At 41.3% G+C, this 13,720-nt stretch overlaps 2 protein-coding genes across 2 annotated transcripts; both read left to right on the top strand.

Moving 5' to 3' along the window:
- Positions 1-2,389: 2,389 nt before the first annotated feature.
- LOC127765631 (sucrose nonfermenting 4-like protein) lies at positions 2,390-9,933 on the top strand. The gene is made up of 13 exons (XM_052290573.1): positions 2,390-3,053; positions 4,053-4,140; positions 4,262-4,447; positions 5,312-5,446; positions 5,524-5,583; positions 6,330-6,419; positions 7,104-7,235; positions 7,759-7,903; positions 7,986-8,159; positions 8,349-8,412; positions 8,498-8,567; positions 9,041-9,158; positions 9,249-9,933. The coding sequence occupies exons 1-13, from the start codon at positions 2,926-2,928 to the stop codon at positions 9,338-9,340; spliced, it is 1,482 nt and encodes a 493-aa protein (XP_052146533.1). The 5' UTR covers positions 2,390-2,925; the 3' UTR covers positions 9,341-9,933.
- A 348-nt stretch (positions 9,934-10,281) lies between these two features.
- On the top strand, positions 10,282-12,539 carry LOC127765632 (ribosome-binding factor PSRP1, chloroplastic). The gene is made up of 3 exons (XM_052290574.1): positions 10,282-10,817; positions 11,603-12,022; positions 12,099-12,539. Exons 1-3 carry the CDS (start codon positions 10,551-10,553, stop codon positions 12,333-12,335), a joined length of 924 nt encoding a protein of 307 aa, XP_052146534.1. The 5' UTR covers positions 10,282-10,550; the 3' UTR covers positions 12,336-12,539.
- Positions 12,540-13,720: the final 1,181 nt, after the last annotated feature.

Consider the following 13,720-nt stretch of genomic DNA (forward strand, 5'->3'; position numbering starts at 1 on the left):
GTGCAACTTAGGATGCGCATCACCATTTCCGGCCTATTTTTTTTGTCCTATTCCGACATTATCATGGGAGATCCCACAAAAATGGGATGCAAACGAGGAACACTCTCTCTTGTGATCACCATCCCACTACTCACCCATCTTCATTTCCACCATCAGATTGTGTTACTCACCTTTTTTTTTCCTTCTATATTGTCCGTGACGATCAAAAAAACAAAAATTACTCAAAAATATAATACATACTAATTACCTAATTATTAATCCATATACTAATTAATATGATCTAATTTTATTAGAATTGGATAATCTACCGGAGTCCTGTTATCCAGAAGATTATAATGTTTGAAGGCATATATTCCTTACATTCAATATTTCTTTTTCCCCAATAACATCAAAGATACACAATGACACAATGACATAGCTCCTTTGAAATTTGGAGACCCGTGCGAAATCCTAGCTGAGCCGTAAACTTAAATGATAAAATAATAATAATTTACATTAGTCCACGGTTATTTTATAGCTCCTTCCTAGTATTGGATTACACCTTTTATTTTCTCTATGGTTTTACCTTTTCACAACCAGAGTGATATTTTTCTGATCCAATTTTTAGAAAACAAATGGCTTGAAAGTTGAATATTATATACATGATGAAAATAATAAAATTGGAATTTAGGAAATGAAATTACATTATAAGAACAAAGTTCACGTTTACCTGATGAGATGACGGCCGATAGAATGAGACTATATAAGAACTTAATCATGCAGGTGGTGAGAGCCTATGGCTATAGTAGTGCAACCTCACCTTCATATGACCGGTGGCAGGCGCGAGGCTGCAAGGTGTGAACCAACATTGCAGAGCATTTCGGTCGAGACAATGCTGAGCTAGTAGTCCAGTCAAACGTCAAGATTCGAGAAAAGAAAGCAAAACGATGTTGGGCGAATACTCCATGACTCTCACGCCTACTTGCGCCATGGGCCGGGCAGCCTAGAAGCGCTTGATCGACCTAGCTACTTGGGTCTTGGGCCTCCCGTGCACGATGGTGTTTGGGGACCCTAGATATTGGGATTGTGAACGGCCGCTCAGCTTGATTCCCTGGGACGGTCCTGCACGTACACAGTTATGAGTATGTCCTATTAATACATGTTTAAATATTTTGACTCCATTAGCTAAAGTTTACTCTTTTATCAATTCTATTAGTTTTAGTTAAAATTAGGAAATGGTACTTTACTTGTGATAATAAGCGACAACCCAATATTAAACAAAGTGAGAAAAATGTTTGTTATATCTCTAGAGCCTAGACTATGTTGGAGGCAATTTTTTATAGAGTGGTGTATTTTGTAATGATAGCTAACTAATAATTGGAAGTCTATAGGTTTTAATTTTAGTTTCCTTTTTTCAAAAAAATAAATTGATTAGTTCTCTGTAGGCATGAAAAACAACCAAACTAAAATTGAAAACTCTACTTGTTTAACTATGGTCCTTGAAAGGTATTGAATGAACAGTGTTCCTTACCTTAAGGTATATATGGGTGTATATAGGAGTATCTTACAATAGACATATTACACTTACGTCGACACAAACTAACTCCAATTCTCAAGTAAAAAAAAAAACTCATTTACCAATGACATAGGATAGTTTAAAAGTTATCAATCCTTCCACAAGAATATCTTAACATGGTTGACCGGCTTCCATACTACTTAGTGAGTAGTAAACTCAACATATTTGTTCCCACCGTCCTAACTTTTAGCGGTACCATGTAAATAAGCACAAAATAAAGAAAAATGATCATGTCATCAATTTCTCTAAGACATTTTCCTACACCTCTAATACATGCTCTATTACTATTATAGTTGATATGTTGTTTGGCTACGTCTTCTTAATATGCGGTGTCATTTGTATTCTTCTGCACGTTTTTGTTGTCCTATTAGTCCCTTCCCGCCTATATATATACTTATCTTTGAGTAGAAGAACATGCTCTACTATGCATTTAATAGGTGCTATTTTCGCCAAGTATAATTAAATACGTTCTAGTTTTGTATTAAATAGTATGTCAGGCGATTTTGCCGCTCTTGCATGCACGCTACGTATCTATTATAGTCTTATCGTCAATGTATAAGTGACCCATTTTACTGCTGTTGCATGCACAACTTATATAACAAACAACTAATTGGATTTATTTATAGTGTATATAAAACTAAAAATATCTGTATGAAAGTTTTGATTGGAAAAAAAAACAATACTAATACGAATGGATGGAGAATACAAGTGGTGGTATTGGAGGTGGCAGGCAGCAGAGCACACAGGATGGGGGTGTTGCGGGCGCAGAAGATCCGTAGATAGATAGGCCTCCCCTCATTTTCAACCCTCGGAAGGGAAGCCTCCTTTGTTTTTTTTTTTTCCCTTCTTGTTCATTTCTCTCTTGCTCCGGCTCGCCTCGCATCGCCTCTTCCTCTTCCCTCATCGCGTTCGCGTTTCCATCCCCATCTCCATCTCCTCCTCGCCGCATTCGCATCTCCCTCCTCTCGCCGCCGCCGCCACCGCCACCGCAGCCGCTCCCTTCCTGCCATTACCACCCGTGCCCCTCACCCCCCTTTGCCCCTCGATCTCTCCCCCCTAGGGTAGGGTAGGGGCTTGCCTCCGATTCCGTACGGACACACCCTACCTAGGGTAGGGTAGGGGTAGGGTTGATAGAGAGAGGTTCCGGGATGACGGTCGGCGAGGGCTGCGCGGCCCGACGCGGGTGATCCGCTCTCACGCGGGGAGCCCCTCTCGCGCTTGCTTGCTTCACGTGGGGGATCCCGTCGCGGCTATCCCTCCTCTCCTCTCTTCTTCCCCCTTCTAGTCTAGTTTAGGGTTTTCTATCTATCCATCTAGATTTTGATCTTCCCCTCCTCGCTGCTTCCCCTCGCCCTTCTGACCTGGCGCAGATGTTTTCCCACGGCGCTGATTCCGCCCACGACGCCGGCGCCGTCAGCACCGGTGCCTCCGGCGTCCCCACGCGCTTCGTCTGGCCCTACGGTGGCAAGAGGGTCTACCTCACCGGCTCCTTTACCAGGTTTGCATCTCTTCTTCTTCTTCTTCTTTTTTTACCTTATCTTCTAATAAATGGAGTATATCCTATACCATACCCATCGGATTATTACCACTCTTTACCTTCCACTTGTGCTACTCTTGTTTATCTCCCACCCTACCCTAGCGATCAGACTGTTGATTTGGGAATTCTTCAAAACCTCTTCAACTGTACTAGCTCTAGCGCGCCATGTAGCTTGCGCCCCATCGCATGCCGTGCCCTTGTTTCATTTCATTTCATCCAACTATACTGCATTGATACAATTCCTGCTTTATATTTACTATGTCACTGTGTCGTATGTGCATACACCAGTTGATTCCATTCTTTTGTTTTCTCCCCTGTATATGGTGGATATGCTATCATCATGATTTATTTACTTGCTATGTGCCCTTGCCTTCGTTTAGGACGATTATAAACCATGCATACGCTGACACGCTTCTAAAGAAAAGTTAACGCGACTCCTTTTTAATTGCACATGGCCTTCATATTCTTTTACGTGGATCGGTTAAATTTTTTACATAGTTTTAACACTAGTTAGCTTTACGCTATGTATATAGGCCATCTTACAACTTTCTGTGTTGAATTTTTATTTTGGAGACTAAATAAGAAAGTAAGAATATGTGTTAGTTCTAACGTGTATTGAAAGAACTTCAGGCATTATTAGTAAAAAATATGGTGTAAAGCTGGCGAGGGGTGGCAGATTCACTGCTACCATCATTGCCCAATATTAAAAGTTGCTGTGACGTGTATAATGCATTCTCTGGTCAACATATACATGATGTCTCCTGACGTCATGCACTATAGGGTCCTCGCATGGCATGCTGGCTTAGGTATTAGCTTGGATACGTTTAAACATGAATTTTTCAGTATGTTGGCTTAGGTATTAGCTTGGATACGTTTAAACATGAATTTTTCAGTTTTATTTCCTGTTAAATACATGCCATGTGTTCTTTTTACACACCTAATGGCCCTAATTTTTCTTAGGTGGACAGAACATTTGCCAATGTCTCCTGTTGAAGGTTGTCCCACCGTTTTTCAGGCCATATGCAGTTTGTCTCCTGGGATTCATCAGGTGCCCTTTTTATCCCAAAGTTTATCATAGTTGTCTTAGACTAGCTTTGCTACCCAATAAATTATGTTCTTGTGATGCAACATCTAATGTGTGAACATTCTTTTAAATCATTGATATTCAGTACAAGTTTTGTGTGGATGGGGAATGGCGGCACGATGAGCGGCAACCTACCATAACAGGAGACTATGGTGTGGTTAACACTTTATGCTTGACTAGGGACTTTGACCAGATAAATACAATATTGAGCCCTAGTACACCTGGAAGTAGGATGAACATGGATGTGGACAATGACAATTTTCAACGTACTGTAAGTGCCACTTATCTTGTTTTGAAATTTGAAAATACTTGATAGGATAGCTGCTATTTTCACAGTTGCGAGCAAACAGTGACACTGTGGTATACTTGTTGCCGCAATTTATCTCTGGGTTGATAATAATGTAGGGGTAGTATGCTTCTGAAGCATACCATGTTGGGCAGATACAATAATACAACACACTTTAATAGCATTACAAAGGTCACACAAATTGGAAAATAACATCTAGCCCCATGCCCCATCTGTCAGCGCATTTGATGCTACCTGCGAATTTATACATCTTTTCGGTGTTACTGAGCAAAGTGTGATCATTGAATGCTGGGAGAAGGGGTGGAGTTGTAATCATCAGCACCTGTGTGCAAAATACAAATGTTCTCTCCTCTATTGGAAAATTTATTTATAGGAAAGCGATACAAGCTGAGTAGCTGATACATTTATTTTTATCTTCACTAAAAAGTTCATGTGTGTGATACATTTATTTTTATCTTCACTAAAAAGTTCATGTGTGTGATACATTTCTTTTTATCTTCACTAAAAAGTTCACGTGTGTGATACATTTCTTTTTATCTTCACTAAAAAGTTCATGTGTGTGATACATTTATTTTTATCTTCACTAAAATGTTCATGTGTGTGATACATTTCTTTTTATCTTCACTAAAAAGTTCATGTGTGTGATACATTTATTTTTATCTTCACTAAAATGTTCGTGTGCGCGATACATTTCTTTTTATCTTCACTAACAAGGTCATGTGTGTTTATAATGCTTCCTATTTGTTTAGTTTTGCCTTTTGCTTTTTTCACCTTTCTTTCTAGAAGCTAAATATAATATAAACAACTTTTCTTGTTTTCTTCAAGCAGGTTTCTTTGTCTGATGGCATTATTCAGGAAGGTCCTCAGAGAATTTCAGAGGCAGCTATACAGATCTCTAGGTGTCGTGTAGCGGATTTTCTGAATGGACAAACTGGGTATGATTTACTCCCAGATTCTGGCAAGGTATGGAAAATGAGCTCGTCTTGTATGAATTTTAGTGCTCTAATGGTTATTCTTATTACATTATATTTACAATTCAGGTCATTGCTCTAGACGTTAATTTGCCTGTGAAGCAATCTTTTCATATTCTTCATGAACAGGTGACTATGCCTTCTTCTGCTAGTTTCCCTCCAATCTTTCATTCTTCTTCTGCTCTGTAGCCTGTTTCCCTCCAATCTTTCATTAGTTGTTCTGACATTGAACTAGTGATATTTTGCTTTGATCTGTAAATATAGTGGAATAGGTACATACCTTTTTAGTAAATATGTTGGCCTGTTGTTGCGTACAATGTTTGGTTTCATTGGCAGCTTCAATTCATCTGAGATTGCATGAAAATGGAAACACTGCAGCCTCATGCCTTAAAAGTTGCAGCTACTTCACCTACTTCACACTTCTTGTACAACCCAATGTTGCATCCTTCCTCTTGTACACATCACCTAGAATGCATGTGGTCAACCTTTAAAAGCTTGAAAGAGCACTATATATGTAAAAACATTCACTTTAATTTATTAATCGATACATCATCAATGGGGTCTAATTTTTGTTAAGATTTGATTAGAGCAAGTAATTGTCAAGGGTGATGATTGATGTGTCAGACATCCAATACAACAATTAGAAGAGGTTGGAGGAAGTAGGTTCTATTCTGTTTGCACTCCACAATTTCCATATAGGTTATAAGAAAGTTTAGCTCTGTGCTTTCTTAGCTGCCATCTTGATTCTGATTTAATTATTTTTGGCATCTTGATATAACTGGAAATTTCATAGTTTCTTTAACCATATATATTGAAGTACAAGAAATATTGGCTGGTTTTGGGAACATACATTAAATAAATAGTGTACCTTGCAGGGAATTCCTGTGGCACCTCTATGGGATTCATTCAGGGGCCAGTTTGTTGGCCTTTTGAGCCCACTGGATTTTATACTCATATTGAGAGAGGTAATTTATTCTGTCACTTACTGTTTGGTGTTAGTATTCTTTAATTATTTTTTTATGTGTCATTGTTGTTCTCTATTGTATATTTTTTATTGTTACAAGTGATGGTTTAATGTTCATTTCAAATATGCTGCCACTTTTAGTGGCCCTGCAAAACGAAATTGCGCAATTCTTGTTTTTTTTTAAAAAAAAATCTGAAGCAGTGTAATATCATTCTTTGACAGTATTAAGTTATTGACCTAGAAGCTTATTTCACATGAATTATAAAGACGACTGGTTCATTAATGGAATGTGGGAGTCTATGCATTTGAACAATGTACCTGCTTGTAATCCCGATTCTGCTGTATCACTTAGTAACCATGCATCTCATGGAACTTTGTTTGGGTGACCACAAGAAGTTCAGCCAAGATAGTGATCATGTTGAACTGTTTTTCCCTTAATTGGAAGTGTTCAGTTAGTAGAACCTCCAAAAATTTGAAATCGTATCTTTTGGAAGGTGGACTCTAGAAAATAGAAATAAATATGCTAGTAGTAGCGACTGCATCATGATACTTTATTTTTATGCTGTTTGAATTGTTTCTGCTTCCAGGTAAAGGATTATTAATCCTGACCATGTGATTTGTTACTTGAAACAATTTGTGAGCATATTCCAACAGAGTAGCATTTAATATCTTGTTTATATTGCAGCTGGAAACTCATGGCTCCAATCTGACAGAAGAGCAGCTTGAAACACATACTATATCTGCGTGGAAGGAGGCCAAGCGTCAAACTTATGCCAGAAACGAGGGTTCTTGGAGGGCAAATCACCATTTAGTTCATGTGAGTTGTCCACTGTGTTTGTGAACCAATTGCAAATCTGTATGCACTCACCACAAATTGAGACTGCTGCCATCAACTTCTATCTATATTTACTGGCCAAATTACACTCCAGTGAATTTTAGAATTCATGTATTGCATTCTAAGGTTAATATTTTACCCTTTGATTTATTTGCATTTGACAAATTGTTGTCAACAATTGTTGTGTGAGTACCACATAACAGTTTTTGGCACACCATGACACACATTTTTGTCATAACATTTTTTGGCACACTATGACACATTTTACTTTTTGTGTTACAACTAAGTTATCTACTGGATGCTGAAATATATTTTGCTTAATTAGCTTTAATTGCCATGCTCAAGTGAGTTACTTAGTGAACTGCAATTTGTTTGGTGTGAAATTTCATCAAACCCCTTGCATCAACTGTTCCTTTTCATTTCCATCCTAGTATTTTATAACATGCTTAGTTTTATAATGATCATGTGTCTCATGCACTTATGCTGGAGTGAATCTATTGTTTAGGCCACCCCTTATGAATCCCTGAGGGAAATTGCTATGAAGATACTGCAAAACGGTGTTTCTACCGTTCCAATTATGTTTTCCTCATCACCAGATGGCTCATATCCACAATTGTTGCATCTTGCTTCCCTTTCTGGAATTTTGAAATGTAAGTGTTTCTATGTATTTGCATGAAAAGTGTGCTATACACAAACATATTACATGATAGCTTAACAACATTTCATTTTCAGGTATTTGTAGATATTTTAAAAATTCTCAAGGTAATTTACCTATTTTGAGCCAACCTGTATGCACAATTCCTCTGGGTACCTGGGTTCCAAAAATTGGTGATCCTAATGGCCGTCCATTGGCTATGTTGCGGCCTAACACATCTCTTAGCGCTGCCCTGAATTTGCTGGTTCAAGGTATGTTATCTGTCTGTTTTACCATAACCAATGCCTGGGAAAGTACTTGCATTTCTGTTTCTTGGTGCAATTACTGAAGTTTAATACTAATTCCACTGAGATCTCTTACAGCTTTCGATTATTTACGCTATCTTGTTGCCAAATTAATGTCTTATTACAATTACTCTGTACTCTAATTGTTTCATTCAGCTGGTGTGAGCTCAATACCAATTGTGGATGACAATGACTCACTGCTTGACACATATTCCAGAAGGTGCCCATTTGATACTCACCATTCTTGGTGTAGTCATATACTATTCTTTGGTCCATGTATTCATTGTGTTTTTTCCATTATGTAGTGACATCACAGCTCTTGCAAAAGACAAGGTGTACACACACATTCGCCTAGATGAGATGACCATTCATCAGGTATGCTAGTAAATATTTAATGCGTCTTGATTTAGTTTGTGTCTGGAATTTTAGCTGGGATACAGTTGTACAATAATTTTTGCAGAGTTTCTTTTGGTCTTGAAGACTGGTTAACTTAGAAAATAATAACTTTACTGATTTATGTATATGATAGGGAAATCTGTATCGATACCTGCATCACACATATATACTATGAGGACATGCCTTTGTGGTTATGGCATTTATTAGCCCTGTGTCTTTTTGCACGCAGAGCATGCACACACATCTAAAACAAAGGCTGTAGGCTGTAGTTTGATGTGTTTTGTCCATTTATCACTCTTACTTTCCATACCGGTCAAACAAACATATACTATAATAGAATAAGTACTGCAATGCTGTTTAAAGCAGGCTTTCTCGTGAATTTGTGTATATGTTATCCATCGAGCTGGTGTGATTTTTGGTGTGAACCTACTCATTTTTGTTGTTATGTTCAGGCTCTGCAGCTTGGACAGGATGCAAATTCGCCCTTTGGATTCTTTAACGGGCAAAGATGTCAGATGTGTCTCCGGTCTGACACTTTGTTGAAAGTGATGGAGCGATTAGCTAATCCTGGTAATTATCTGTGCCTAGATATGCTTCCTGAAAGCAACTTTTCGGGTTCAACTTACTAATATTTTTTTTTGCATTTTATATTGTTGGTAGGGGTGCGCCGTGTTTTCATTGTGGAAGCTGGTAGCAAACGTGTGGAGGGCATAATATCACTGAGTGATATTTTCAAGTTCTTGCTGAGCTAAGTGAAAATGCTCGAGCCATCTGTGTTTTGTTCTCACAACTGCCGGAGTTAACAATAGCAGAAAAAAATTGTGAATCTCCAACATCGATCTCTCTGGCTTTTGGATCAGACAGGTGTCTTTTCCCGATAATGGCCAACCAGAGTCTGTAAAGTCTTTTTTTTCCCTTGCCCCTTCGTTACCAAAATGTCTGGTGATTTTTATTTATTGGATTGTTTTGCTGCTTGCTCGGTTTCTGAGCCCCCCAAGGAGTTAGTAGCTCTGTTGAAAGGGTGGGATGGGCGCTTAGAGAGACATATTTTAGCATGAATCATCATCACAGGGAAGTAAGAATTGAAGGAAAGAGGGGATGCTCTGAAGCAAGAAGGATGAATTCAATGTGTTGTTTTTGCTCAACAACCGTTTTTTTGGCGGGCAGTGTTGCAACCATGAAAGGAGAAATTACAGTCGGCTCCTTGCTTGTTAGACAAAAAAAAAAAAGAAAAAAAGAAGAGAAAAACTATTGGATATCTGATGATGTAGTGACTGAGAAGCAGGAGTGGAGTTGTGTAAAACCTGTACCACCTGATTTTTATGTCTAAACCGCAGCTTACTCATTTTCCTTGTCTATGATTCTTGCTTGCTTGTGTAGTGAATAGTAGTTTTTCTTGTCTGGTATCTCTCTCTGGTAGCGGCGCCGACGTGCGGAGGCTGTTTGTACAAGTTGAGCCGCATGCAATGCATGTTGAGGAGCAACTGGAAATCGATTTGGAACTTCATTGATGCGTGCAGGTGAAGGTGAAGGTGAAGGTGAAGGTGCAGGTGCAGGTGCAGGTGCAGCGTGCGGTGCGTCCTTGGTCCCTGTCGAGTAACGGCGACGGGCTTGGCGTCGAGCGGAAAGATCTAGAGAGGGTGGGTAACGTCGACAGACACTGGATAAGATCAATCCACATCGCCACATTACTCCGCCCTTTTAGACGCTTGTCTGCTGCTGCTCATCAGTAGTTCATCAGTAGTAGTGGTAGGGGAGATAATTCGTCGTTCGTTTTGTGCATCCATCCAGAATTCGTTCCAGATCCAGCCAGCCAGCCATCTCAAGCTTCTCTCTTCTCTTGTTATTAAGAGCAAGCAAACAGCAGTAGAGCACTCCACTCCAGTCAGTAGGTAGCTAGCGAAGCGAGACTGCGAGAGCAGAGCATTGTTCTTCTTCTCTAGCTATTAGTGGTGGGGAATAATGGCTCCCGCCACCACCGCAGCAATGGCCCTCGCGCCGCCTCCTTCCCATCACCATCACCATGTCAAGCAGCTGCAGCTCCCTCCGTCTGTCTCCGTCTCCGTGCCCCTCCGCTCCGGTTTCCTTGGCCGCGCACTGCCTGCTGCTGCCCACCCACAGCCGCTGCTCGCCGCCGAGAGCCGCCGCAGCAGCGCCGTGTCCGTGCGGATGTCGTGGGACGGGCCCCTCTCCTCGGTCCGCCTCATTATGCAGGGCCGCAACGTCAAGGTTCTCCTCCTCACCTACTGCTACCACTAGTTTGCTTCCCTGGTATTTCCTTCGTTTCCTGGTATTTTCTTCGTTTCATATTATAAGGTTTTCTAGCATTACTCATATTCACATATATATGATAATATTCTAGATTCATTATCATATATATGATTACAGGTAATGCTAGAAAGTCTTATAACCTGAAACAGAGGGATATATATAATTCGGTAATGGAACTAGAGTATTTGTTTTATTAATTGGACCTTTATGAAATACTAGTAGAATTCAACGAAACTACATTCTTCTTTATTGGTTATATTAGTAGTAATTTGCTTCACTAGAATTCTTTTTATACTAGAGAGATTAAAAATTACTACAAAACTAACTGTATACCCGTTGCAACGGAATAGTAATATGGACCTATTACTTATTACTACCTCCATATTTTAATGTATGACACCGTTCACTTTTTGTCCAACATTTGACCATTCGTCTTATTAAAAAAATTATGTTATTATTATTTATTTTATTATGACTTGATTCGTCATCAAATATTTTTTAAACATGAGATAAACATTTTCATATTTGCAAAAAAAAATAAAAATAAAACGAATGGTCAAACGTTACTCGAAAAGTCAATAGTGTCGTACATTAAAATACGGAGGGAGTATATGGGATAGCTACGGTAGCAGAGTCATGATAAAGTAGTAATGTGTTGGGAGGAGCGGTAGAGCGTTGTGTGGAAAAATAAAGATGGGAATGGAATGGAATGAAAAGCGTACGTGCGTGGCGTGGCGGTGCAGCTGAATGAGAAGGTGAAGGAGCACATCGAGGAGAAGGCGGGGAGAGCAGTGGCGAAGCACAGCCAGCTTGTGAAGGAGGTGGACGTGCGCCTCTCCGCCCGCGGTGGCGAGCTCAGCCGAGGTCCCAAGATTTGCAGGTGCGAGATCACTCTCTTCACCAAGCGCCACGGCGTCATCCGCGCCGAGGAGGACGCCGAGTCCACCTACGCCAGCATCGACCTCGCCTCCTCCATCATCAAGAGGAAGCTCAGGAAGATCAAGGAGAAGGAGACCGACGTCCGCCACCTCAAGGGGACCAAGCCCCCCGTCTCCGACTGGCCGCCATCATCGCTCGACAACAACGACGACGACGCCCAGGCCCAGCTCAAGGATCTGGAGGAGGCCGTCGGCGCCGAGGACGAGGACACGGTGCTCACCAAGGTCTGCAGTCTGATGCATGATCAATGCATATAAATCAAATCATTCATGAACCAAATTAATGCAACTGTGAATGCAGGTGGTGCGCACCAAGGTGTTCGAGATGCCGCCGCTGTCGGTGGAGGAGGCGATGGAGCAGCTAGTGAATGTGGACCACAACTTCTACGCCTTCAGAGACGAGAAGACCGGGGAGATGAACGTCCTGTACAAGAGGAAGGAAGGAGGCTTCGGTCTCATCGTCCCCAAGGGAGACGGTCATCTCCACAAGGAGACCATCCCCAACTCTGACCACCACCACCCCTCCCTTGCTGCCTAGCCTCTACACCTCCTGCATCACCATCCTCATTTGCTAATTATTTCTATGCTTGCCCAAGAGTCTCTAAATATTACTAGTATTAATTAATCCAAGTGATGAGAGAGGTCTTTGATTTTGTCTCCGTGTACATCGATCGATCGACTCTTGACTACTCTGTTTAACCAACTGTTTTCGATATATTTATATTATTAATGATTTTTCCAAGGTTTTTACTCTGCTTTATTTCTGGAAGCTGCATGTATAGCTTGTGCTTTTGCTGTATTATTGCAAATTTTAAAAAATATATCCTACATCTTAGCCACTCGATCGAGAAACAACTGAGGAAGTCCATTTGTACCTGTTTTTGAAGATAGGAGAAACGTTATATTCAGTTTTTACTGTTGACAGAGTTGATTCGATCCAAATCGAAGAGGTGAGGAATGTACAATAGACTTATTCATGGGTGTGTAAGTTAATAAATAGGAATAAGTTCACCGGAGGTCCCTTAACTTAACCGCGAGATTTTTCGAGGTCCCTTAACCACAAAACCAGAAATGTGTACCTCTAAACTCACTGAAACTGTTCAAAGGAGGTCCCATAGCAGTATTTTTGCTCGGTTTGGTGACGTGGCATTCTAGTCAGCAAAAGAAATTAAAAAAATTACATGGGACCCACATGTCATCAGCTGCACATTTTTTTCTTCTCTCTTCTTCTTTCTCTCTTCTCTCTTCGCCGGCAGCGGGCGGCGATGGGTGAGCACGGGATGCGGGCGGCATGCGGAGAGCCGGCGGAGTGGGTGGCGAAGCTAGATCTGCGTGTGCTGCTGGCGCCGCCGCCGCGGCAGACGAAACAACTAACCGGCCATCGCTGCTTCCAGGGGCGGAGCTAGTATATATTAGGGGGGGTGCCCAGGAACCCGGTTAAGAAAATTTTTTAGCTATACCTTATCTATTTTCACCATGTATGCACCCCCCTCAATGCAAACTTAGGCACCCGCATGAGCTTAAACTCGATCTAAAGTAGAGTAAATTAAGCAAGTGGCACCACCCTCCATTTCGCTCTAGCTCCGCCCCTAGCTGCTCCGCCTGTCTGCTACGCCCGTCGACCGCTCGCCGCCGCGCTCGCCTGACCCCACCCCCGCCGATGGGAGCGAGGCGGCCGGCCGCGCTGGCGTGAGAGGGGCAGAGGCGACGGTGGCGGCGCTGACGGGTTCCTTCCCCTGTCGCTGGTCGCTGACCGGTCGGGGGACGACATCGACGCGGCGTTCAACCCCGAATGGCGCCGTACGATTCTACTGCTTGCTATATAGCTCAACGATTATAAAGCTTGAAGGATGAATTGAAGCTTCGCTTTTCTTGAGCTATATGGTGTTTCTTTGGGTTTTCTTCTTTGCAGGTAGGTGACCA

Source organism: Oryza glaberrima, chromosome 3, assembly GCF_000147395.1.
Source record: "Oryza glaberrima chromosome 3, OglaRS2, whole genome shotgun sequence".
In the NCBI taxonomy this organism is placed as follows: Eukaryota; Viridiplantae; Streptophyta; class Magnoliopsida; order Poales; family Poaceae; genus Oryza; species Oryza glaberrima.